The 26,949-nt window shown below is 37.7% G+C and overlaps 1 protein-coding gene and 1 long non-coding RNA gene across 3 annotated transcripts in view; one reads left to right on the top strand and one right to left on the bottom strand.

Annotated features, from left to right (window-relative positions):
- The window catches only part of LOC132514653 (uncharacterized), a 196,323-nt gene that overhangs the window by 120,889 nt on the left and 48,485 nt on the right, over window positions 1–26,949 (top strand). The window contains exons 3-4 of one of the 2 annotated variants that reach the window (XR_009538887.1): window positions 14,334–14,387; window positions 21,084–21,168. The exons of the other annotated variant lie outside the window; for it this stretch is intronic. This is a non-coding gene — a long non-coding RNA (uncharacterized LOC132514653). The remainder of the gene's footprint in view (window positions 1–14,333; window positions 14,388–21,083; window positions 21,169–26,949) is intronic. 2 annotated transcript variants of the gene reach the window in all.
- Window positions 360–26,675, bottom strand: CLCA4 (chloride channel accessory 4). Its single transcript, XM_060139629.1, has 14 exons — window positions 26,517–26,675; window positions 23,426–23,566; window positions 23,138–23,285; window positions 19,695–19,803; window positions 17,751–17,928; window positions 17,184–17,402; window positions 14,911–15,138; window positions 11,432–11,609; window positions 10,045–10,151; window positions 7,058–7,273; window positions 6,202–6,469; window positions 2,529–2,699; window positions 1,347–1,583; window positions 360–923 (listed from the first exon to the last, which is right to left on the bottom strand). Exons 1-14 carry the CDS (start codon window positions 26,673–26,675, stop codon window positions 481–483), a joined length of 2,802 nt encoding a protein of 933 aa, XP_059995612.1. The 3' UTR covers window positions 360–480.

Below are 26,949 nucleotides of genomic sequence, written 5' to 3' on the forward strand. Positions count from 1 at the left end.
AATATTATCTTCCATATCAATGAAGTGCAGTAAACATGTCCTTATTTATATTGTATATAGTAGTATATAATTGAAGACCTTCAGTGAATACAATAAAATCAATTTATACCGAAAAATACTGAGACCAAATTCATTTTTCTCAAATATTGTTTATTTGCCTTCTTACATTTGCATTTTGACCACTCCAATAGACAGTTTTAACTTCTTGATGAAATCTGAATTTTTATAGAGAACTTTTGTGTCAGATAATATACAGCCAGGTATGAATATGAAAAAGGATCTTTATCACCTTTTGTGATAAAACAATGAATAAAATTATTTAATTTAATACTGATTCACAATTTTTCAGATACCTCTTCATGTTTATATGTAGTCAAACTATCCCTTCTAAAACTCTTAAAATTATTTGTATGAGTTCATGATCACACATGATAAATTTAAAAATTGAGAAACATCCTTTACTTTTGTCATTGATGTTTTTTAAAACCCTGTTCTAGGTCTGCTAGAATTTCTTTTCCTGCTTAAGACACAAATGGTGATACTCAAAATCAGACTGACAATTATCACAGTGCCAACCACTAACACCACCAAAGTAGAAATGCTGAGTCCGGACTTAGGGGGATTTTTATCAGGAGTAGGATCTGGATGAATTCCATCAGGTATGTAATCTGGTTGAGGAACAAACAAAGCTACTTGTGCAATGTTAGATGCCCTTGATGTCAAATTGCTTTTATCCACACTTTTAATGGCAATGAATATGTGGGTTGCATTTTCTTCTGAGATATTTCCTGGTTTGAATGTAAAGTTTTCCTTGGAGTTGACCTCATTTGGTAACAGATCAGTAGTGTTTACTTGCAGCGCATCATCAAAATTATCCCTTAGATCCAGGATACTTCCGCTTATTCTTATGATATACTTTTGAACTAAGAAAAAAAATGTTACATATAGTTTAGAAACTAGAGCATAACATATTAAATTTCTTTTTATTCATTCTCCTCAGAGATGTCATTTAGTCATGCCAAGCTTATACTCATATCCAAAGCCTTATTTATTTTTCCATAAAAGCTGAATTCTGATTTTTAAACTCTGCCAAATGCTACCTTCTTTATGAAAAGTGATAGCAGGTTAAAATGTGTCACATTTGATGATTCAAAACACGAGATTATAAAATTAATACTTTGCTGAGCGATTAATTGTAAATTGTTTTCCTCTCACACAACCTTACACCCTTTTGCAACTTTTGCAAAAGGCAACTTTTTTGCAAAGTTTTTTTTGCAAAAAGCAACTTTCACTTTTGCAACAAGCAACTTTCACTTAATCAACACTGCATGACACTTCGTCCTTACCTCTTCCAACATCAAAATCATCTCCTGGTGCTGTCCATGTTAGACTGATCTCATCCTCATCTGATGTGGCCTTAAGGTCTGTGATTTGACTTGGTGGGAAGACGTCAGTCAAGGAGGGATCACTTGGAACGTTTGAAACCACAAATGCACCTCCAGATGCTGTTCTGGTGAAACTCTCCAAGTTTGTCTGAGTGTTCTCATCAATTTCAGGTCTTGGTGGATTCCCTTTAATGTTCCCTGCATTAAAAAGTCCTGGTATTTAATGGGCAAATCTGCACTAATATTTTCAGAACTCAACAAATTGTATTTCCTATCCCACATCTTTCCCTTTTTTTCCCCATATACACGGTTACATTTTACTAATTTTGGTGACAAAGTCATAAGCATGCAATTGGTGGAAGAATTCTTTCATTAGTATCCTGACCGGAGTATTGTAGGGTAGAACTGGATAAATAAATGGCTTTGGCATTAAGGCTGCACTGAATGGGAATATTGTTATATAATTCAACATATGCCTTAAAAAAAAAGGAAATGCTTTATTTCTCAAATTATCTTCAAGATGGGAATAAACCTGGGGAAATTACTACTGGTTCCCTCCCAACCACTTGTGCCAGGTTCCTTACTTCCTCCCCGTTGCAAGTGTTAGGGAATAATACTTCGGGTTATATTCCAATTGCCAACAGAAAGCCCCTAAAAGTCACAAGCGACAAAACAAAGGAAAGCTAACAAAAATGCATTTTTAATCCTTATCATCACCTTCCTCTACACATTTTTCCTTTTGACTCAGTAAAAACTTTCCAAATAAATGTTTACTCACATATCTTTTAACAGCATATGTAATCGGAAGGATAAATTCTACCACTGGTTTGTACTTAGGTACATAACCCATTAGCCTGTTTGCTTTATCCTGAACTGAAAATGTGGCATATTATTGTTGATATAGGTAAGATGCTCCAAACTAATATAATAATGGGTGACATTTATCAAGATGCCAGACACTGTACCAAACCTTACGTTAATTTGGAGGCACACTGTAGTATGACTGAGAACTTCATTCCAGAAATGGGAAAAGCTATACTCTGAAGTTGTAAACTATTTGCAGCCTTAACCATATCAACTCACAATTATTCAACCCGTCACTGGGTTTCAGTGACGGCTTGAATAATATTATGAGGTACTCACCATCCACTACCCAGCCTGGTATATATGCAGCTCTATTCAGTGGATGCCATAAGTTTCGCATGACAGCATTTTCTCCTCCATGAGCCCGTACTTTCAAGCTATATCTGCCATTTTCTTTATAAGTTGTAAAATATCTGGAGTAGACTCCATCATTCTTAAAAGAATCAGCACCTTATTATAGAAGTGAAAGAATAAATTACTACTGTAAAGAAAAAGAGAAATTTATGCATTTTCTAAACCAAGCATATGGCCTTTATAAGCATATTGCCTTGATTGGGCTCCCTATTCTGTGATTGACCCCTTGGGGAATATTTCCATTTTGCTCTGCCAACTAGTATCATGTTGAATTGATATCCTTGTGTTACTTTGTGTGTGTGTGTGTGTGTGTGTGTGTGTGTGTGTGTGTATACACACAAGGATCCCCACTAAAGAAAAATTGTCTTTGCATAAGATTTAATTATCACTCCAGTCACATACAAATTACCTATTTTGACTTATCTTCAAACACTCCTTTTTATTTTTATTTTATTTTTTATGTCAAGATTTCCTTAGCTAATTTATTAATTTTAAAAGTTTTTTTTACATCTTTATTGGAGTATAATTGCTTTACAATGTTGTGTTAGTTTCCGCTATATAAAAAAGTGAATCAGCTATATGAATACGTATATCCCCATATCCCTTCCCTCTTGTGCGTCCCTCCCACCCTCCCTATCCCACCCCTCTAGGTGGTCACAAAGCACCGAGTTGATCTCCCTGTGCTATGCGACTGCTTCCCACTAGCTATCTATTTTACATTTGGTAGTGTATATATGTCCATGCTACTCTCTCACTTCATCCCAGCTTACACTTCCCCCTGCCTGTGCCCTCAAGTCCATTCTCTACATCTGCATCTTTATTCCTGTCCTAACCCCTAGGTTTTTCAGAACCATTATTTTCCCTTTAGATTCCATATATATGTGTTAGCATACGGTATTTGTTTTTCTCTTTCTGACCTACTTCACTCTGTATGACAGAGTCTAGGTCCATCCACCTCACTACAAATAACTCAATTTCGTTTCTTTTTATGGCTGAGTAATATTCCATTGTATATATGTGCCACATCTTCTTTATCCATTCATCTGTCGATGGACACTTAGGTTGCTTCCATGTCCTGGCTATTGTAAATAGTGCTGCAAAGAATGTTGGGGTGCATGTGTCCTTTTGAATTATGGTTTTCTCAGGGTATATGCCCAGTAGTGGAATTGCTGGGTCATGTGGTGGTTCTATTTTTAGTTTTTTAAGGAACCCCCATACTGTTCTCCATAGTGGCTGTATCAATTTACATTCCCACCAACAGTGCAAGAGGGTTCTCTTTTCTCCACACTCTCTCCAGCATTTATTGTTTGTAGTTTTTGGGTTTTTTTTGTTTTTTTTTGTGGTATGCGGGCCTCTCACTGCTGTGGCCTCTCCCGTTGTGGAGCACAGGTTCCGGACGCGCAGGCCCAGCGGCCACGGCCCACGAACCCACCCGCCCCACGGCACGTGGGATCCTCCCAGACCGGGGCACGAACCTGCGGCTCCCGCATCAACAGGCGGACTCTCAACCAGGGCGCCACCTGGGAAGCCCTGTTTGTAGATTTTTTGATGGCCATTCTGACCAGTGTGAGGTGATACCTCATTGTGGTTTTGATTTGCATTTCTCTAACAATTAGTGATGTTGAGTATCCTTTCATGTGTTTGTTGGCAATCTGTATATCTTCTTTGGAGAAATGTCTATTTAGGTCTTCTGCCAATTTTTGGATTGGGTTGTTTGGTTTTTTTGATATTGAGCTGCATGAGCTGCTTGTATAATTTTGGAGATTAATCCTTTGTCAGTTGCTTTGTTTGCAAATATTTTCTCCCATTCTGAGGGTTATCTTTTCATCTTGTTTATGGTTTCCTTTGCTGTGGAAAAGCTTTTAAGTTTCAGTAGATCTCATTTGTTTATTTTTGTTTTTATTTCCATTACTCTAGGAGGTGGGTCAAAAAGGATCTTGTTGTGACTTATGTCATAGAGTGTTCTGCCTATGTTTTCCTCTAAGAGTTTTATAGTGTCCGGCCTTACACTTAGGTCTTTAATACATTTTGAGTTTATTTTTGTATATGGTGTTAGGAAGTGTTCTAATTTCATTCTTTATCATGTAGCTGTCCAGTTTTCCCAGCACCACTTATTGAAGAGGCTGTCCTTTCTCCGTTGTATATTCTTGCCTCCTTTGTCAACGATAAGGTGACCATATGTGCGTGGGTTTATCTCTAGGCTCTCCTTTTTATTTTTAATCCTTACCTCTTACACTATGATCCATTAACTTTCTGGTCTAACAGTGGAAAATCCATCTATTATTAGAACAAACATTTGGGGGAGCTCAGGAATACTGTATCATAAGGATACTTCTTCATATCACCGGTACTAGAGTTATTTGTTAAATTGCAAACACATTTCTCAGGGAGGTTGTGACTCTAGGAGAGAGGTTCTTAAAATGAGGTCCTTGGACCAACAGCATCTGCATTTCTCTGGATCATATTAGGAATGCAAATTTCTTAATTTGCATTCCTAGGGAAGGCTCCAACATTCGTATTCTGTTTTAACAAGCCCTTCAGGTGATTCCCTTTCATGCTGAAGTTTGAGAACCCCTGCTCTAAGTCATTGTTAATCACCAATACCTTCTTAGGTAAAGGTGTCCCAAATTAGTTAAGTAGTCATTGGGTTTTATCTGAGAAATGAAACAAGATACACGAGTTTTAATGTAGCATGGAAGGGGTTGGGGAAAAGGAAAGAGTCACTGGACAGTTTAGGAAAATATTATCATATTAGATGAAAACACTGAGGTGAACCAGGGAACAATTTTGCCTTCTAGATTTTTCACAGGGCCAACTCTAGTTGATGGTAGGATTATAAATTGACTGATTTAATTACACTGAAAAGAAGTTGATAGAAAATTCTGACAATTTAGAAGTTTACTGATGCGGTAATTTCTTTACTAAATGATCTGTCAAAAGAAGTTTCAGTTCCCAGAATAATTCAGAGTCTGGGAAAAAGGTCTTTAAGTACCACTCACCCACATAGACCAAGGAGATAGAGCATGACCAACACTCTATTTTGTTTTCTCCCAGTCAGATCTGGTATCTGATGATGCTCCAGTGATGTTCCCTCCTCTGTTATGGCAGATCTACCTTCCCTTGTGCCTCAGTTCCTGAGAGCATATGTGAACTTTTATCTAGCTGTTGGGAATTACTCTTGCCTGTCACCCTCTCCCTGCCAAGGGCCCAAATTCTACTTAATTTCATACTACTGCTTGAGTTTCACTGTCTCTCACCAGCCTTTCTTGATTATATGCCCCTTAGAAACACTTATTAAGAATTCTTGATTCAGTCCTCAATCTCTCCAATGAGACTTTCCTATCTGTTGGTAAACATTGGTTGTCTAGATGACAAACAATGACAGTAAATAAAATTCATTGAGTGTTTACCATGTGTAAGACACTTGCAAATCACTCTGTAGATGTTACCTGGATAGAATTTCATGCTGGTCCAGCTGTTCTTCCAAAATCTGCATCAATTCTTCTGGTGCCTATCCCTCTGCCCCACACTGCCACAGGGACATAACATATCCTGAGTTATGAAAATATAGGCTTGTTCAGAGAAACCTGTGAATTACCTGCACCATTATCCAAAAGTTCCAAAACTTCTGTTTTCCCAGTATTCGATTCAATGAAAGCAGTCACATTGGCTCCAAGAATGGGTATATACCCTTGTAGAATTTCTGCATAAACAATCATTGGGCTGGGGAAGCTGTTTGTATCTTTATTCATCTTAGCACTCACTGTGATTGGAGGCACAGAAGAATTTGCCGCTCGAGAATTTACTGTTATAGTTAATGTCTCCCCTTTTGCATTTGCTTGAAGACTGTAAGTCCAAACACCCACCTAAAAATTCAATGGAAATGGAGTAAGTGTCCAAGAGCAAGTTATTTTGTTTCCATTATCTAACTCTAAAATAAATTGTATAAGTGTGTTGCAGAATAAACAGGGTTTTGAGAATTTGGGGGGTTTTGAGGGTAAAATGATGAGAGTTGAGGCAATTTGGATAGGACATCCTGACTATTGTAATGCCTGATGTCCAAAATTTATGAAATCTCTGTAAAAATAAGCTTTGGAAAGTTTGCCTTGACCTTATCCTTTGATCTCAAAGTCCACAGATTCTATGATCTGGTAGTACTAAGAAATGGCTCTGTAGCTATCTACACAGCAAGCTGCAGACTCTTACTACATTGCCTCCTCAAAGTTATTCTTAGCCTACCTAATTTTTTCCCTTCTCTTCCTTCCTCCTAATGTGTAAGTTCTTTCTTTTTCCTATCGCCAAAAGTTTCAGGACCATACAGGCATAGAAAGTACATTCTATTTTATCTTAATTTTGAAATGATACAAGTATTGGCACCCATATTTATGATATTAAACAATGTATTTTCACCTGTAGAATAAATTTGCGAGGAAGTCCAAAAGTTAATTGTTTACCTTTGTAGTTCCTGGAATACTGAGATAGGCCATTTTGGAAGGTGAATCCACTATGAAATTTCCCACTGAGTTTCCAGTGGGATCCAAGAGAGAAATAACGGGAAGCTGTTGGTTCCATGTGATGAGAAAGAATGTGTCCTTTCCCACAGTGCTATCAATTATTACAGTGCCGTTCATCCAGTCAGTATTGTCGAGTTTTAATCCCTTACTTTCAAGCTGTTTAAATATATCAAAGAATTAATGACTGGAGAAGAGGGTAATTTTATGCTGTTTTACATATTTTTAAATTTCTGCCCTGAGAACAAACTTAAATATGGCATACCACCTTAGGCTTGTGATCTCTCTGAAAGCTGATTGGGATGTGACTGTTGTCAGTCAGAAAGTGTGGAAATATAGGGACTGAGGACAACACAGGGTATAATAAAAGCATTAGAGCAGGAGAATGGGGTTTACAGCTGGAGATATGGCCCTGTTATTATTTTCCCAGTTGTCTTGGCAAACACCCACCCTAGGATTTAGCGTTAAAGGGTACATCTACCTCTGAGAAGATTAGCTGTGTGTGTGTGTGTGTGTGTGTGTGTGTGTGTGTGTTGCCCTCAGTTTACCATTTTCTTGATAACCTAAAATAAAATAATGCTGGTGGCTAGAGTGTTTGAGTAGAGGAGACACAGTAAGTGGTGGAGTTCAAGAGAGAAAATCAGAACTAGCAAATAATGAGACAAAGAGGGATATTTTTCTGATGTGAAGTCTTGAAATAATTTTTCACACACTATAGAGCATTAACATTGGACAGTAATCATGCCCAACAAGAGTGGAAAGAGGGCAAACTGATGTCTATGAAGTCTGAAATCCTGAGGAGAGAAGAAGTGAAAGATAGGACCTTTCTCTAAGAGGGGCTTAAAGGAAAGTTTTTCAAGTCTTTGTGGACAACTCTCAGTCAAGGAGAGCCAACTTTATCCACTGACCAAGAAGGTACTTCCTTCATATATGTCATTTCAGGAATGATGGGAAATGTCACTTCTACTCCATCACAGTCCTAAACCGCAGATACCTTCACACCAACGCTGATAGAAGGATATGAATTCTACCATTGAAACACGATGGCCATGACAAATATCTTAGTCCTATGTTAAATGGACATGTCTTTGAGAGGACAAATATTATTGAGTTAAATTTGAATGTAAATAACTTTTTAAGCCTCCCCATCAGGAAAGTCTAGGAAAGTTATTAGACCTTGCCTACATAGTAGTAGTATGGCAAAATAACTAATTAAAGAGAGGGATGCAAACTTTTCTCTGTATTCCAGCTCCACCATCCAAATCCAAGTTTCCATCCACTCAGATAACATACCTCTACCTTGTCACTATTTTCTCCCAAGATTTACCCATCATGTATGTCAATCCAGATTAACCATTCAAAAATTTGTTTTCTTTTTGTTATTTCTCTATTTAAGAACCTATAGGCATTTCAAGTGAGGGGAACAAAACTTTACTCCTCCCCCTTTCATACTGTTTAAAAAGTCCATCCCCCAAACTTTGAGCACCTCCTGCACGCAAATGTCTCATTTGCAGCTGATTTCCCAATTTCTGCTCTTATATTTTAAAGTTCTTTTGGTATATTCCACTCTGATATACCATCATCCACACAGAACAAGCATAAAATGATATCCTCAAAATTAGTTCTCTCACCTTATTTGTCAATTTTAGACAATTGTGTCATCATTCTCTGTCAACAAGACTGAAACCCTCAGGAATGAGCTTTATTCTCCTTCAGTTTATTTTTTGTACACTGCCAAGCTAGATATCAGACCTGTTCTTAATTTGGGTTCAGGCTGAACTGCAAAACAGATCTCCAAACCAATCTGCAATATTATCCTAACCTTACATCCTATACTTCTGTCCTCCTCATTGTTGGAGAGTAGAGGAAAATAGGTTTAGATGAATATGTCAAGTTTTAAAGTAGGCAATGAGGTGAATTGGAAGATGGTAGATGGATGACTTGGCGTAAAGTGACATGATATAGACTTAGTGGGAATGGATATGGAGAGAAACAGAATTTTGTAAATTATATTTTGAAGTAAACAGGCTCTGTTAACATTTTTCATGGGGCATGAACAAAGAAGAATCAATTTATTCCAAGTTTTTAAATGTAAGTAACAGAAAACGGTGGTGTTATTGAAACACAGAAGAGAAGCAGAGTTGAGGCAAACAAAGAGAAGAGAGGTGAATAACATAAAAAGACAGTGAAAAAAGTGCTTTAAGAGGTAAGAGAAGCCCTAGACTTGTAGATATGCTCTGATTATTCACTCTCTTTCTCCTGACAAATTTATTTCCAAGATATAATCCTTCCATTTCCAATCCACATTCTTGAGTTCATTTATCTAAATTAAATATATTTCATAGCAGTGAAGGTTGGGTAAATCTTGGAAGCATGAGGGTTTTTTTTGTTTTTTTGGTTTTTTTTTGTTTTGCAGTACGCGGGCCTCTCACTGTTGTGGCCTCTCCCGTTGTGGAGCACAGGCTCCAGGCGCGCAGGCCCAGCGGCCATGGCTCACGGGCCCAGCCGCTCCGCGGCATGTGGGATCTTCCCAGATCGGGGCACGAACCTGCGTCCCCTGCATCGGCAGGCGGACTCTCAAACACTGTGCCACCAGGGAAGCCCATGAGGTATTTTTAATGCATTCATATAAAAACGGATGCTATACTATTAGACAAAGTCTATTTTTGGTGGAAAATTTAACAGCATTAGGTTTTGATGTTATCCCTTGACCAAACCCCATGGGAAAAGGAAAAAAAATACACCTGCTATTTCAATACTTCAACACTTAATTTGGTCATATCTAAAGGATAATTTCTATTTCAGATTGATTTTTTTAATTAAAATTTTATTTGAGAAAGATATAGAACTCAAAACTTATAACAACCAAATTATTTGTCTTGGTTATGGCTAAACGCAGACATAAAAACCCAAGGACTGGGAACTCTGACCTGAAGAGATTGCTGGGAGGCATCGGTGTTTCCTGATGCAAGGGCCGCGAAAGCATCAATGAGGCCATTGTTCTGGGCTTCATCTGAAGCATAAAAATGTTTTCCTCCTAAGGTGTAAATACATTAAATCGGTTGCTTTCCAGAAAATAAATATTTTCACATTTTAGTGATTAATTAGATATCGGGTAAACAAAGCCATAGTTTCAGTTTGTATTGTTAAAATAGACCAAAATCAGATAGGTGTAATGCTTAACTCTGAAATGTTAACTTAAAAATGTCATAACTGGGAGGTAAGCTACCTTTAAACCGCACTTATAGAAATCTTCCTGGCTTAAATGCATGAAATAATCAAAGAATATGAAAAATGTTACAATTTCATGTACTAAAGCTCACAGAGTTCACATAACCTTTTAGGAGAATTATTCACTTTAATTATCATTTAAGATACAGTTCTAACAATGTAAGCTTTCAAGTTTTCCAGCCAGAGTGGGTCAGAATCAGAATATTAGAAAAGTTAAAGAACTTTCATATTGAGATATTCTGACAATAGTTGGCAATGAGGAGATTAAAAAAAATGGTAAACAATAGAGACAAGTCCAAAAAAGGCACTACTTTGGGGGGAATACTTGGGACAGAAATATTTTACAATGGCCGTAAAAGTACTTTGAAATGATGGGAGTTTGTACAATTAAGCATTAAAGAGCAAGTATATGTTTGGTAGCCTTAGAGGTCAATTCAATGCAATAATTGATATTCATAACGTTATAAATTGTGTTCTCTACTATGTTTAAGAAGACACTGAAAACATGTAGTCCATTTTCATTACATGTCTCTGTATCTAAGATAATAGCTATTGTATATTTAATCAGAAACCTGTTATTATATTTATACAGCCTGAGCTATTCCTTAACCTCCAGTCTAGACTCTGGTCTCATGTATTTCCCACTGTCCCTCAATGTGGCTTGCATTGTCATCCCAACATGATTTTTTTCCCTCTCATCACTTTTTCTTCCAGAGAAAGCAAACAACTTGATAAATGTCCAGCTCCAATGTCACCTTGTCTCTCATGCCTTCTTTCCCTGACTCTGTTCAACCCTGGGAAAATCAATGGCTCCCTCTGTCCACATAGTGCTTGACTCCTATGTATGTCTCCTGTTATGGAAGAATGTTATCTGATTATGCTATCTGATTACTACTTTTATTTGTCTCTCCTGCCAGCATGACTGTGAGCACCTTGAGATCAGGTCTGGTGTTAAACCAGAGTTAATCTGGTCCCAGGCTCCTAGCACAGCACCTGCACAGCAGGAGCTTAAGAGAAGTTGTCGAATTGTCAGCCTCTACATTTATGCATTGTTATCAAAGGACTAGAATGTATGTCATATTTTACCTGTTACATTGCTCATCTCTATGACTGCTTGATCGGCATTTGGTCCCAGAGCAATAAAGTGAATTATGGCCCCACTTTGTTTCACTTCATCAATACAGGTGTTTGCAGAGCTATCCTCCCCATCAGTCAGCAGCACTATTTCAGATCCATCTATTTGGGAGTAATTATTTCCAATTACCTACAAATATAATCAGAGCATTATTACAGGTGTTCCTAGATCAAATGGACATAGAAAATAAAGTGTGCAGAAAAGAGGAGATAGCTTCTTTTTTAAAATCATAGGATCTGCAGTCAACAACTGCTAGGGGAACTTAAACATGACTTTATTTTTCTGTCCACCTGCTGTAGGGAATGTTTGCTCAGATGAAGTTTGTGTGGGAGCAGGGGTGTGGAAAATCCTGCTTGGGTTAAATGACTATGACATCTCAGTCTGGGGAACTCAGGACAAGTAGACACCAAAAATATAATGGCAGAATGTGGCATTAAATATTCTTCTGTTTTCTTTGACCAGCATATCCTCTGACAGGCTTCGGTGTATAAAGTCTGTTGTATATGCAGCTAGATGCATTAAGAGTTTACCTCAACATTTTAAAAAAGTTAATGACTCCAAATTAGGGAACCCTCAGTATGCTTATAAAGAAAAGATATGGAAAGTTCTAAGCAGGTCAAGGTTAGAGATCTTGTTATATAATTTTGATTTTACCTCTCATAGTCACAAGCACAAAACTAAGCATATTGGTGGTGTAAGAGAATACATGACTTATTGAGATTGTGTTCTATTTGTGGCTTGAACCAACTGAGAGTTTTGAATCTAGACACCTGTAAGAAAGGATAAAGAGAATTTATCCCAGGATAGCAACCGTATTTCATCTTTGACAGCTTTGTTGGTAATGGCTTCTTGACACACCATTTTGAGAAATTGAGTCCAGTCCAAGAGGGAAAAAATGACAGGTTATCAGTGGCTTTCATGAACTTGCAGTGGAGGTGTGTGTAGATTTACAAAGGAGGGTTTAGAATGTAGAAATTCTTAATAATGCTGGTGTCAGGGGACAAAGTGACCAGTCTCATTTCAAATTTTGCATGTTTTGAGGCAAAGAATGACTATTATGTACGTTTTATAATATATGTGAAATATGGCGTGATATGCAGGAACCAAACTAAAATATAGGAAATGCGTTGATACATTATAGCATTTATACAGCATCCCCACCACATTCCCCCTACACAGTCGAGAACAAATGAAGATTCAGACATTAAGCATGGTTCTCTGTCCTTCACATCTCCCTTTCTTGTATTAGTTTATTCACTGTACTGGTTCCTGGGGATTCAGCAGGAACTACATGGTTTTTTGCATTCATGGAAAGAATTAAATTTAAAGATATTTATTGAGATTTGGGTGATAAGCTGAGGAAATATAGAGAAGAGTGACAAATACACAACTAATATATTCAGTAAAGAGAAACAATATAATAGTGCTACCATTTACTGAAATTTGCTAAGTGTTAAATGTGTTTTACACATTGTGTAATTTAATCCAACTCCAAACTCCCAACCTGTCCCTAGATTACTACCCTACTACCACTCTTACTCCCTACATTTTATTTTAAATCAGGCAACCAGAGTCATCTTCCTAAAACATGAATTAATTATCAGTCTCTGATACTTGAAAGCCTTCTGTTGTGTTTAAAATACAAACCTCTTATATTTTTTGAGGGTTTGAAGGATCTAACCATTGTCTACCTGGCAATCATATTTCATACCCCTTCATTTGCCAAATTCCAGTGCCAATAGCTTCTATCATTTCTTAGAATAATTTAGTTTTTTTCACCTCTTTCCCAAGGGACTTTGCCCTTTTCTTTCCGCCTGAACCACTGGCTCCTTCTCATCTTTCAAATCTTAGCTTAACCATCACACTTCAGAAAGCGCCTCAATGGCCTCTCTACCTAAAGTAGGCTGTGCTCCTCTTTTCCCTGTTACTTAATCACATTACCTTTGTTTGGTCCCTTCACAACACTATCTCCACAACCTTCAATTATTGTTTTTAAAATAAATTAATTGATTGATTTATCTATGTATTATCTGTTCCCCACTGAATTAACATGCAAGATTTGCTTCTTACATAAATAAATATGTGTTGAATTAATTAAAATATGTTATGTTTACTCCCTGCTCCCTACAATATGTTGAATAAATTAAACATGAACAACCCTACGTGCTAGCTTTCATTACCCTATTGATGAGGTAATTGAAGGCTAGTGAGGTGAAGCGTCAGGCTTAGCGTCAGAAAGCTGACAAGTGATCACTGGAGTTTGAACCCAGACTTCGTGGTAGAAAGCTATGCTAAAAATGCTATTCTATTTATAAAAGAGGGATATTCAATAGAGTTGGGAGTAGCAGGAAAAGCTACATAAAGGGGCAAGGATTTTGAAGAATTGGTACAATTTTAACATGCAAAGATGGAAAAGAAGCACTTTAGGCAGAGGAATTACATGGGCAAATATATGGAGGCTGTTAGTACATAGTGGGCTTGGAGAACAATGTGTACAGTAAGTTGGTTGGAGCATAGAGCATTGGGAAGGGAGAACTGAGAAAATACTGGCAAGAGAGGTGAGGGCAGGTTTATCAGAGGCTGAGAAGCTTTTAAATAACATCAGACTGAGAAATTCAGACTTAATTTTATAGACTGTGAGGGGACAGGATTTCTAAGCAGGAAAATGACACAAATGATATTAATTGTGAGTTCAAGATGACCATTTGTATAAAAATAAGGTTCATAATAATAATTATTGTGAATTATATGTTCACTATGTAATATAATAAATATTGTTCTAAGTATGAACATGTATCATTTTGCTCATAATAATCCTATGAGATAGGCATTCTTATTTTCTGTATTTTATAGATAAGGCATTGAGAATCCAAAGAGACTGAAAACTTTGCCTAGATCACATGGCTTGTAAGTAGCAGAGCCAGTACTCTGATGTCAAAACTCATGTTCTGACCAGTATTCCTTACCCTAAGTATGACTAACAGTTCCTCCTACATCTGGAACTTTGACAGATAAACATTAGTTTCCCTAACTGAATGTCACAGAAACTAAAATGAAGATTGGCCTGAAGTGGAATCATACCATCTGACTTTCTTCTTTGCCTTAAAATTTGATGACTCTTGCTGCTCAAGAACTCTTATTTATTTAATTAACATTAATTGAGCATTGACTACTGCATGGTAATAAGACAAAGTCTCTGACCTCATTGGGCTTATACTCCAGTGGAATTTTAATGGTCGTTTATTTACCCATTACTTTACTCATTGATTTACTGATCCATTAAAATATGGACAAGTGATTTTTTCTATGTGATTAGTTCTATGCTTCTTAGAATTAGTTATGTTAAAGTTAGGGAGCAAGTATGTGAAGCAGCACTTAACAGAAAAATGTCCTAATAATAAACAAACTATATTTGAAGTACAATTTTCACCTGAAATCCTGATTTAATTCCGCTGCAGATGGAAGTTCCTCCACCAGCAGCTGTAGGTAAACTCGCCAAGAGCTGTCTTCTTTCATTGCTGCTTATTATTTGGATTAGATTACTTTTGATGTAGGCAGTATTGTCAAAGTGCACCATCCCCACCCAGGATCCATTTTCAACGGTCTGAAGCAGGAAATGTTTTGCTGCTTGATTCATTCGATTTAGGCGATTAGAACCCTGAATAAAAAAGGTTAGGAAAAACAACCAAGTAATTTTTGACTGGAAAATAATAGCAGATCACATAAAATGAGTGAATAGAATTTGTTTTTAAAGATTTTATGTCAATAGTAGTTGATGTTATAAAAGAAAACATTTTTTCAATTGATAAAATTAAAAAATACAGTTTTATTATGTAATACATATATATAGCATAGTAAGGAACCCAGGCTTTTAACCAGAGCTGATTCTTGGCTTCTAAGAACCTAAATTAGAGGTGTAGAGTAGGGTGGGCGTTGGGCTAGAACTGGGGGGGTGATGACATCTTAGAGACTGCTTAATTACTCCTGGGATCCTCTGTTCCAGTTGTATCAAGATGAAACTCCTCCCCAGGTCCCACAGTTTCAAACCAGACTATCATGGACTCCAGCTAGAAACTGAAATCTCTCCATCCACTGGCCACCAGACTACCCAAAAGATGAAACTTACTCTAAATTCTGAGAGACCCCATTCCTACCCCACCCATTTCCTCTTCTGCTCCTAACCTCTCCCCACCACATTTCCACTAGGGATTAACTGGAATTGGTTCTTTGGTAACCCGTTAGGACTCATATCCTTATTTCCTAGGTGAATACCCAGGATATATACCTTTCCATGCGTTTGTCTTTTTTCAGTCCCTCAATACCAATTGACCTGTGGTACTTCTTCCTAACACATGCCCAAATTTCCCTCTGAACTCCACGGAACGAAATCATGGTGAAGAACTTTTTCTACATCCCCATCTTAGCAGGTTTTCTCTACCACTTTGCTTTATCTTTAAACGTGGCTCTTCCTGCACCCTGTCTAGGGGAGGCTGCTCATCTTCTTCCAATTAAGAACCTCATCTCTCCCCAGCGACACTTCCTAGAACACTTCTGTGTGCTGGTATCTACCCCTCTGATGCTCTTTCGGAAACCCTGTGCTATTGTGGATTATTTCACCCAGCTGTATCATCCTCTGCCCTTTCCACTACCACCCAACCCCCATTTGTTGAATACATTATTCCTGATCTTCAGCATGCTCAGTTCTGCCTCAAATGTGCCATCCTTCTGGGTACCTTATCACATTACATCTGCTCATTTGTAGTCCATTCATTTCAACAATTATTTATTGAGTGCCTACATGTGATAAACCCTATTCTAGACAAAAGGGATACAAAGATGAATAAGACTGCTTCAAGTCCTAGGGAGGCTGGTTCCTAGAGAACATGATTTCAAGCCCTAGAGGAGTTCACAGTATAGTAGGAGAGAAATGTGTAGTTTCAATATAATATATAGTAAAAGAGGTTTGTACAGGTCATTGTGGAAGATCTGCTGAAGGGCCCTTAGCCCAGCCTGGAAGACCGGCCCATGTCCTGGACAAAGTGGGTACCTACATCAAATTTTGAAGGGTAAGGTAAGTATGAGTTAACTCATGATGCGGAAGAGAGAGAATTTTGTCTCTTCAACTATGAACTGTTCAAAGATATGGATCTCTATTCCTAAAGCCTAGTACCATTCACTTAATGAGGGTAGAAGGAATGAATGGCTGAATCTGGTCCTATCTTCTTTATGGTGATGCTTTTTGTCTGTGTCTTTGAGCATAAGGAGGTCATTCATATAGATGATGCAGATAAGATAAAGCCATGTTAAGAATACTCCTGGTTGATCTTTCACTCTCTCCTCATTCCTGTCAAGTATTTACAGTAGATAGAGGGAGCAAGGTTAGGAAACTTTTACATATTTCAGTCTCCAGTTCTGATCTTCTAACAAAAGCTTTACTAAAGGACCTAAAAGTCCTCCTCCATAAACTCTCCATTTTCTGGAAAAAAACAGTTTCTTGGATTAGGTCCTTCTAACTCTATTGCCATCCTTCTCTTTCATTATAATGTTCATTGCCCCTCTTGAGGTCAAGATCACAGGAAGTGATGGTACTTATGCCACCGTGCAGTTTAGAAGAATCCAGGTGCAGGTAGCAGTCAGAGTGTCCTTAAGCATTCAGTCACTTCCCTGTCCCTACAACCAGGAAAAATGGGTGCATGAACTTACAGCCATGCTTCCAGACTTATCAAGGACTAAGCACACAATTCTTTCACTGATCTTTAGCAATGAGAAGACAGGCGGAGGGGGTGGTGCCACCATAGCCACTGTGTTTCTAAAATCCTCAGAACTGCTGATCACCTCCCATGTGCTTCTGAAATCGCACATTTTGTTTTGTAGGCTTGGAGCTTCACGGTTATGGGTTTTGTTGTTACAGAATTCAGCGACCTAAAAGGTTAACAAAATGAAAGGAAATTTTATATATGATGAATTTATTTTTTTATATGATGCATTTAAAAACTCAACTACAAATCTGAAAAGTATTAAAAACCTCTTCTCTAAAAATGTTGTTTATTGAATGAAATATGATTCAGGGAGGAAACATATAATAGTAAGGCAGATTTTCAATAATAATAATAATAATAGGTGACACTAGATGAGTACTTACTATGTGCCAGCCAATGTTCGAAGAGCTCTATAATAATACATCTAATCCCTGAACAGATATTTTATAAACATGATAACAAGTCCTCTGATTATAAATATACAGTCTGAAGTAATGATTGGTATACTTACAGAATCAATACCTTGCATAAACATTATGGATGTCTTTTCAGTTTGATATTTATCAGGGAAGAACTGACAATCTTTTTCATACAGTTTTGTCTTGGAATCAATTTTGCATCCCTTAGCTACACAGCTGTTTCCTTGACACTTATACACTCTGTTTATACCAGTAATGCCTGTGGAACACCTGAAAATGTGTGACAGTTAGTCTTTGAGGCAACCTAATCATTAAAATTTTTATAAAACCTTAAGTGGTCTTCTTATCAAGGTTTTCAATAATGATCTTTATCAAGGTTTTTATTCTTATTTGAATACCACATACATCCTATTTTGACAGCAAAGTTTCAGGGTTCCTACCAGAGCACTTATCTGTTTTTCAAGAAATTTTTGAGGGAAATTTTAAGTAGGATCTCCAGTCTATGCAAAGGGTGAGTTCTCTTCTGGAATTAAATCTCCTGCTCTCCTGCTTATACTAGTGGCTGTAGGCTCCCCTTTTCCAAACATCTCTCCTAGTACCCTTGTGATGGTAAATGCACTGCAGGCATCTGGAAAAGGCATCTTATGAAATCATTTACTCTTGGTACCACTTTAGCCTAAGGCTGTTTGTGTATTTCTTATTCAAAGAAATTATCCTCAAGAGAATGAAATGTCACATAGCTACAAGTATTTTGATTATTCAAGGAATATTTTTATCCAAAGTGAAATGTGGCTAGAAGGAAAGACTGGGATACTGCCAAGGACAGTAAAGAATAGTAGAGGGATTTTAGACATATGTTTTATTGCATGGAATTTGCCATAAGTGGTAGTGATTGTAACAAATATGCTGGAATGTGAAATGTAGCTGATCTTTTCAGTATATTCCAGTTCAAATTTAAAAAGCAAAGACTAGATTTTATTTAGTAATTCAGGGAGTCTTCTAAATATGTCTGTGCCTCTATTGCCCCAAAACTCAGCAAACATAATGGTGTTATCTGTGTTAACAACCATGATGAATAGTATGCATAGACTTAGACATTTAGGGGAATATGATATAAACAAATGTAATCACATAATAGTCTTTAAAATACTCATCCTAAAACTTGGTGCTATGGTGCTGAGGAAGGACCTACTCTGAAATCTGTACATTTTTGATAAGTCCCCTCCCCCAGCAGGGCATCTAAGATTGATTAAGCTGATGATGCCCAATTTTACATTGATTACCCCACCTATTCTGCTCTCTTGATCTCAGAATCAAGAGGATTGTCCATTATTAACTGTGATGTTAGATTTGTATTTTAACATGAACGTTATAAATCCCAGGAAATTTCTGTTTGGCTCTTTGAAGCTGGTTGATTTCCTACTCAGTCGCATTTACCACTACTTATTTTTTTCATTCTTTTGTAGAGTAAATAATTTTGACCTCCTAGCACATAGTACAACCCTTTACAGAGAGCACTCACTTCAGCAAAAATGAGTTCTGGCAGCTATGGTAGAGAGGTATAAAAATATGTCAACTTGACTACCAAATGCTCTTGAAGTTATGTGTATTTTAAATGAACAACCAGCTTCAGGACTTCCCTGGTGGCACAGTGGTTAAGACTCTGTGCTCCCAATGCAGGGGCCCTGGGTTCCAGCCCTTGTCAGGTAACTAGATCCCATATGCATGCCACAGCTAAGAGTTTGCATGCCACAGCTAAGGAGCCAGCAAGATGCAGCTAAGGAGCCCGCCTGCCGCAACTAAGACCCAGCACAACCAAATAAATAAATAAGTTTTTTAAATGAATAAATAAATAAATAGACAATCAGCTTCTTTGAGATACATTTTCTTAAAAAACCAAAAAGCACTGTTTTGTGATATCGTATCTGTTACCTGCATTGGGACAAAAATGAAAGAAAGGCTTTTGAAAGAAATCAGTCAAAGGAAAATGAGAAGTTACTGCCTGCAGTAATTTAAGACAGTTTAAATAGTCATGCCTTGTTGCTTCAATTTTCTTTGTGTTAGCGCTGTAGAAAGGCTCATCATCATTGTACTCATCAAACACTCCCCAGCGGAGATGGGCCCACTCATGAACAAACAGTCTACCTGTGGGAAAATATTTCAAATACATGATTATATTTCAAGTGACATAATCCATCCCTCATATATTTTAAGAAAATTTTTTAAAATCCAGAAATTTTAGGCTTTGAATAACTGCTAACATTTATATTTTTGTTTATAAAAAGAATACTGAATTACATTTCATTTTATTAATTATATAGTTTTTAGCATATTATTTTTTATTCCACATTTGTTAAGTCAACGAAACATTTATTATGTGTATGCCATGGGCAGAACAGATTGAACTTTGAGTTTTGGTTCTTGGGGGGCAAAATGTCTTAGATATTACAGTGGTTTTTGGCTCTACAAAACTCACTCCTACCAACAACATAAACATACGTATAACACATCTGTGGTATTAAAATTTCACGAAGGTACAATTAGTTTAAAAATGTCTATATATGCTCCGTAGGAGATTGATAATGAAAGAAAAAGATTGAAAAACACTGCTATAGACAAAATATAATTTGGGCGGGTGTCTAAATAAGGTGATTAATTTATAGTACTTAGCACATATAAGCATTAATGAAATGAAAACATTATTTTCAATTATATATATTCAGCACTATACTAGATTCTAGGAAATATACATATGAGTAAGATATAATCCTTGACTAGGATAAGGTTAGAGAGAGGGAGTCAGAATTAAAATTTTTCTTCCCTAAGAATTTCAGGGTGAATAGAAGAATAAAGAATTTCATCCTTGAAATGCAGGATGAAAAAATAAGTACATTTTTTGTTTTAGCAATATTAGGAAAAACTTCAGCAGAAATAGATATGGAGAAGTAGAAGTTGGAAATATAGTCTGGTCCACTACAATGTGTGTTTCTCCAATTCAGATTACCTCGTGAGATCTGAAAATCAGAGGACACTGTCAGTATTATGAAGAAGTCATGTTTCTTCTTTAAGTCATTGCTACTCAAAATGTGTTCCTTGCACCAGCAGTGTCAGCATCACATGGGAGCTGACAAGAAATGCAGAATCTTGCGTCTACTCTAGACCTATTGACTCAGAATCTGCTTATTAACAAGATCCCTAAATTATTCCTCTACACATTAAAGTTTAAAACACTGTTTTTAGGTTCCTAGGCAAATGGGGCCAGATGAGTGAACATGAATTATATACATCCTTCAGTGTGGGAGGAAAAAGCTCTCATATCAGCTACAGTGCTTGGAATTTGGTGAATTTTAAGAAAATTTAAATCTGCCTGAACCTGTGGTTCCTTTTTTTGGAAGAGTCCACTCTCAGACTGGCTTTCTTTTCAGCTTATGACTGGTTGCCTGGCTCCCATGCCCTCCTCAGTTTGCTGAAAGAAGAGAATTCAGGTGATCTGATCACACATGCAAAAAGGTAACTATGTGAGGAGATGATATGTTAATTAGCTCAACTGTAGTAATCATTTCACTATGTACATGTATAGCAAATCATCATGTTGTACATCTTAATTATATATAATTTTTATTAAAAAAGCAACACCTCTGACTTAGAATTCCATTCCTATCTCAATCATTGTCTCAGTTCCTACTAGCCCTGTTCTCACTTCCAACAGCATTTCTGTGTGTGTGTGTGTCTATGTGTCTGTGTGTCTCTGTACTTTAAATATCTTCTGTGGAGGCAGCTTGCAGCCACACTGAACTGCTGCTTGGATGGTCCAAAAGATCTTTCCAGGGACCTATTGTTTTTGTTATCATTTTTATTACAAATACATAGTTTTGAGGAGTTTCTTCTTCATCTTATTTCCCCCCAAAAGCCTTGTTGTTTTTAAGGCATTGTTTTGCAGAATGTGAGTTTTCCCACAAACACATGTATCACATTATGGCAGAAACACTTGTCTAAGAAGGAAGGGGGGAAACTGTCAGTTATGGGATAAGGGCTGAGGTGAGGGGTATGGGAAAAGAATAAGAACTCCGGTAGGGACATTGGCTTTAGACACTGAAGAAAATCTTCCTCTTCTAAGACAGGTGGAAGTGGAGGAAAATGAAGGTGGACATGAGTTTGGGAGTAGAAAGGAAGAAGGAAGGGACCTCTATTTTCTCAATCAAGGCATCCGTTAACTCATGAGGTGTAAAACACTGGCTAGTGATCTTAAGAAGAGTGGTAGAAGCTTTAAAACAACTGCTATGGGGAATGAGAAAGCGAGAGGAGAGAAGGCAAGTCCAATCATTGTTGAGTAGATTTGAGGACTTCACTGAGCTTGGAAAATGTGTTTTTTTAAAATATACCAATTAGGTTTATAATTTCCTTTCACAATCTTGGAAACATGTTAACAAGAGTCAAAAAAAATGACTGGAAATTCAGTACAGACAATTGGCAAGTTGAATAAAACATAAGGATAAGAATGGTGAGGGAGTTGTGCTATTTATACTTGTAGCTGACATGACTGACTTTGCTGGATATGTCAGGTAGAAAAGAAAGTATATCTAGAAGGGCACAAAGGATTAGAGGTGGCAAGTACAACAAACATGGTCAGACTAAGGTATGGAGGAGAGGTAAGATTGGGATGGGATAGGATGATGGAGCTTTTAGGATTGGGTCCAGGCAATGTTGAGGACCATGACTAGCTGACTGTTTGACAGAGATAAGAGACTTAATGAATGTTCGCTGAAGGGGCAGTGGAAGAGGAAGAAGTGGTTCTGGGTTGTGCAGATTCAGGAAGGCTTTCATTGAGTAGTGACGCATGAGTTGGACTCTCCTTTGACAATAATTTTCATTTTCGTCTGAAAAATATTGTGCTTTAGTTCATTTGAAACAATGATCTTAACTCTTAGATTGAACCAGATGAAATTGCCATTTTCATAGGTAAAAATGATCACTTATAGACAAGTTCATCTGGTTCAAAGAATGGATTGAATAATAGTATCAGCAACTAACAGCCTGTGAGCATTTTCTCTTGGCCAGGAACTGTCGTCTTGGCCCTTTTCAGGGGCCACAAATCTGCCTTCCATGGAGGTGGCAGGTGATTGATTAATATCCAGCAGTGGAGAACTGAAAAATTAAAACCTAAAAAGTGTTCCTAAAGCAAAACATCTACTATGGCTATCCCATGTTCAAATTTCTGTAGAGACCATACTGAGTACAATTACAAGGATGATCTAGTTTAATATTCCCAACATTTCTATAAGATAGGAGCTCCTCTACTCACCATTTTTTAGGAAATAAGCACAGAGAGGCTGGGTTGCTTGTCCAAAGTCACCCATAGCTGTAGGGGAGTCAGGATTTGACCCTGGGGACTCTGGCTCCAAGGCTTGTATACTGAACATGGATATAAAGCTGCATGTTGGAATCATGGCAAAACATTTGTTTTAACCAAAATTCCTACCTGATGGTCCAAATTCATTTTGTTTTTTTCCAAGTACAAAGTCAGGGGTGAAGTGAATGTATTCTCCTTTTCCTTCACAGCCTGTGAACTGCTTGGTATATGGTTCATCTCTACCGGGGAGGGTAGGTGGTGAGACTAAAACATCAACCTGAAAATGTTTAAAAAGGTGTTTAAAACGTCAGAATAGGAATGATAACATTTGTGTGAAAAACTCTGAAATGATTAATTTAGGTCAAAATTGACAAGCAGCAGAGAAAATATTTTTAAGAGACACTTTTTGAGTCTTACATGTTTGTAACTTTCATGCTTTGGCCTCTTGTACTGAATGATTTTCTTCCAATTCTCTGGAATTAATATTGATACATTTTTGAAAAAAAATCTTTTTTCTGTGGCTTCAAACAGATAAGTAGATGCTGCAGTCACCATGTCCTATTATTATAGGAAAAAAGAGAAGTGAGGATGGCCAAGGTAGAGAAGACTAAACGAACAGGCATTCATCACAAGCAATTCTCACCTTTAGTCATTAATACAAAAAGCAACTGACTGGTGAGTAGGGTTTCTGATTCAAAATTTGAAATCTGTCACCTGTCAATCCAAAACTGTGGCTTAATTCTGCACATTTAACAGCTTTCAGTCTTCTATAATCCTACATCAAAAGTCAAATACTTATGTTTGGCATTACAAGGAATTGTCTAATATGATAAAGGGCATGGACTTTGGAAGCATCTAGACTTGGTTCCAATACTAGCTTAATACTCTGGCTTAGACCTTGGCTAGTTTATATGACTGCTTTGAATCTCAGTCTCCTTGTCTCCTTAATATACTATTACAACCTATTTTTAAGGTTGCCACAAACATGAAATTAGTTATAAACTACACATAGGCAGTCATAAAACTCACTGATATCATTACTATTATAATTCCTAGTAGGGAACAGCCTTACCTGATGCAAGCTGTGGAAAACAGTTCATGGTGATGGCCCATAGAAGAGATTTTCACTATATTCCCACCTCCCAGCAGAGGCAGCTGGGTTGGGAGCACAGCGAGTGGAGTAGTGGAAAAATTCATAGGAGAGGCAGAGCTTTTTGATCATAGGCAGAGCTTCTTGCTCTGCCATCAGGCTGAAAATAATATCACCTTATATTGTTTAGTATCCTGAACCCCAAAATGTTATGATTAATGAGAGAAATTGTTCCTCCAAAGAGCTTATTATCTAGTGGAGTAAATAGATGGATTAAATGTTCATCGGTAATCTATTCTGCATGATCAAATCCACTGAATAACTTGAGGAATACCGGGTGCTGGATGACGGTGTCAACCTCTTCATGTTGCTGGCAACACCACAGTCTACAGTATTGTTTATGTCAAAGTAGATCCTCCTCTCAATTCTTCCTGACCTAACATAAGACCACAATAAAATTATTCTTCTTCAGGAATTTCAGGACATTCTTTCCTGTTCTCTGGAAGATGGTCTAGTGTGCTCTTAGTGTATTGAAGAGATCATTAAACTGACGAGGCTCAGGACAGGGATCAGCCAGAAGCCAGAGTGCAGAGGACTGAGACCCAGATGACCAGCTCTTGTTAGGAAGAGGGCTTCAGAGAGCTCCCAAAGTAGGTTGGAGGTTACTTCTCAATTGATGATAATTATATTTTTCCAAGTGTTCAGGCCAAAACCGCTGGAGTTTCTTTTTTGTCTCCTACTTTCCCTCCACCCCTCCTCTACTCCACACACCTATCAACAAATTTCTCTATGACACTCTTAGAATTTGTCCAGAATCACACCACAGTAATGATCTCTACCACAATATCCCTGCCTCTATTGAACATTACTTCTCACCCTTGAAGCCTTCTGTGACTTCTATTTTTACCTCCTCCCCTCCCCTACCCCACACAACTAAACCATCAGCAAATTTGCTTATGATAACCTCACAGACAAAGAACATGTTCAGAATCACACCACATTAATGATCTCCACCACAATATCCCTGTTCCAAGTCACCAGCACTTCTCACTTGCAACAGCTTCCGACCCAGTGTCCCTCTGTACCTCTATGCTGCAACAGAGCTTATACAGGATGAAGGGACAAAGGAAAGCCCTCTACAGTGTTTCCTCAAACTGCCGACAGAGTGACTCCAGAACAAGCACAAGAGAACACACCTCTTCTCTTCTATGGATTCTGATTTCACTCAGAGTAAAAGCCCAAATCTTTCTGATGGTCTGGGCCCTGCTACCTCTCCACCTTCAGCTCTCCCCCACCCTTCTTCCTGCTCATTCACAGTTGTTTCCTTGGCCACATCAGACATGCTGTCACCTCCAAGCCACTGCACCTGCTGTTCCCTCCCCCAGGTTTTCAACTGGCTCTTCCAGGCCTCCGCCCCGATGTAACATCAACAGTGAGACCTTCCCTGACTACCCTGCATGAAACAGTAACCCACATTCTCTCCCTACCCCAGTCCCACCAACACTGCCTATCCCCCTTTGCTGATTTATTGTACTGCATAGCAACTTACTACTGTTGGCCTGCTCTACGTTGACATGTTTTTATTATCTATATCATCTGAAAAGGATATATACTGCAAGAGATCAGGAGCTTTAAAAAATTTCACTGCTCTCTCTCCTGGCATGCCATAAGCAAGCATTCAATAAATAACTGTTTAAAGAACAGACAAGTCCAAGCGATTGTCTTCCCAGTTCAGTTCACCCTGCTGCTGCTTCTCACCAGAAGGATGGGAGGTAATTTCCCCTTTTCGGTTCATAACATTTGATAGCAACGGACTTAAAACAAAGATTCTCTTTCTTTGATCCCCTTTTCTTTCCTCCAAAGCAAAGATTCTCTTTCTTTGATCCCCTTTTCTTTCCCTCCTGCAGTGTGAAAAGAGATTGTGTTTGTCAAAATAAATGGCACAGGGACTATAAACATTCCCTGTGCTCCAGACATTTTCTGAGGCTGAATTTAAGCAGTAAAGATGTACTGCAGTGAAGTTGTGTGCTGAGGACCACCCTGCAAACTGTGTTTGAGAGACATTAATGAGTTGTATGTAGGCCTGGAAATATGCTAAATATTCAGAAAACGTTATAGTATATCTGAAATAAAAGTAAACTTTCATCCAAAAAAAGAACAGATAAATCCAGTTGCTAATTTACAGATTAAGAAACTGAGGATAAGGGAGACCCCATGCCTTGTCTTTGGTCTTATGGTGAGACAGGGTAGAATGCTGTCTAGAACCTTCAATTTCCACTGCCCATTGCAGCATTGTTTTTTACTTCACCATGCTGCTTTTAAACTTCCTAGAATGCTGAGAAGTTTCCATTGCAATTATTAACTACTATATATTTTTTCTCATCAGTTCAAACAGAAGAAATCCCATTTCTTTCTTACCTTTATCTGTTGAATTAGTGTTTCATCTTCTGGCACAGCAGGGTCTATAGCAATGATAATGCCCTCGTAGCCATTGTTATCCAGCCGAACAAGGGAAGTATTGGACCCCTGCAGCAGGTATAGGGCCAAGAAGAAGACAAAACTTCTGAATAACCCCATTGTTCCTCTTGAGTTGTTCCCAGCCCCAATGTTGTTCAAGAAGCTTTTCTGTCACCTTTAATCTCTCTCTCTATATATATACTCTTAAACATTGTCAACGTTGGCTGATTATGCAACATTGACTGTATAAAGGTCAAAGTTACATATGTGGGAAAATATTTGGCTTCAGTTTACACAATCGTTTTATTGTATATTATTGTAAAAATGATCTGAATCATAGAAGAGTTCAGATATTTTAATAAAATACATTGCACATATTCCTTTGGGGACATAT

This window comes from Lagenorhynchus albirostris, chromosome 2 (assembly GCF_949774975.1).
Source record: "Lagenorhynchus albirostris chromosome 2, mLagAlb1.1, whole genome shotgun sequence".
NCBI lineage: Eukaryota > Metazoa > Chordata > Mammalia > Artiodactyla > Delphinidae > Lagenorhynchus > Lagenorhynchus albirostris.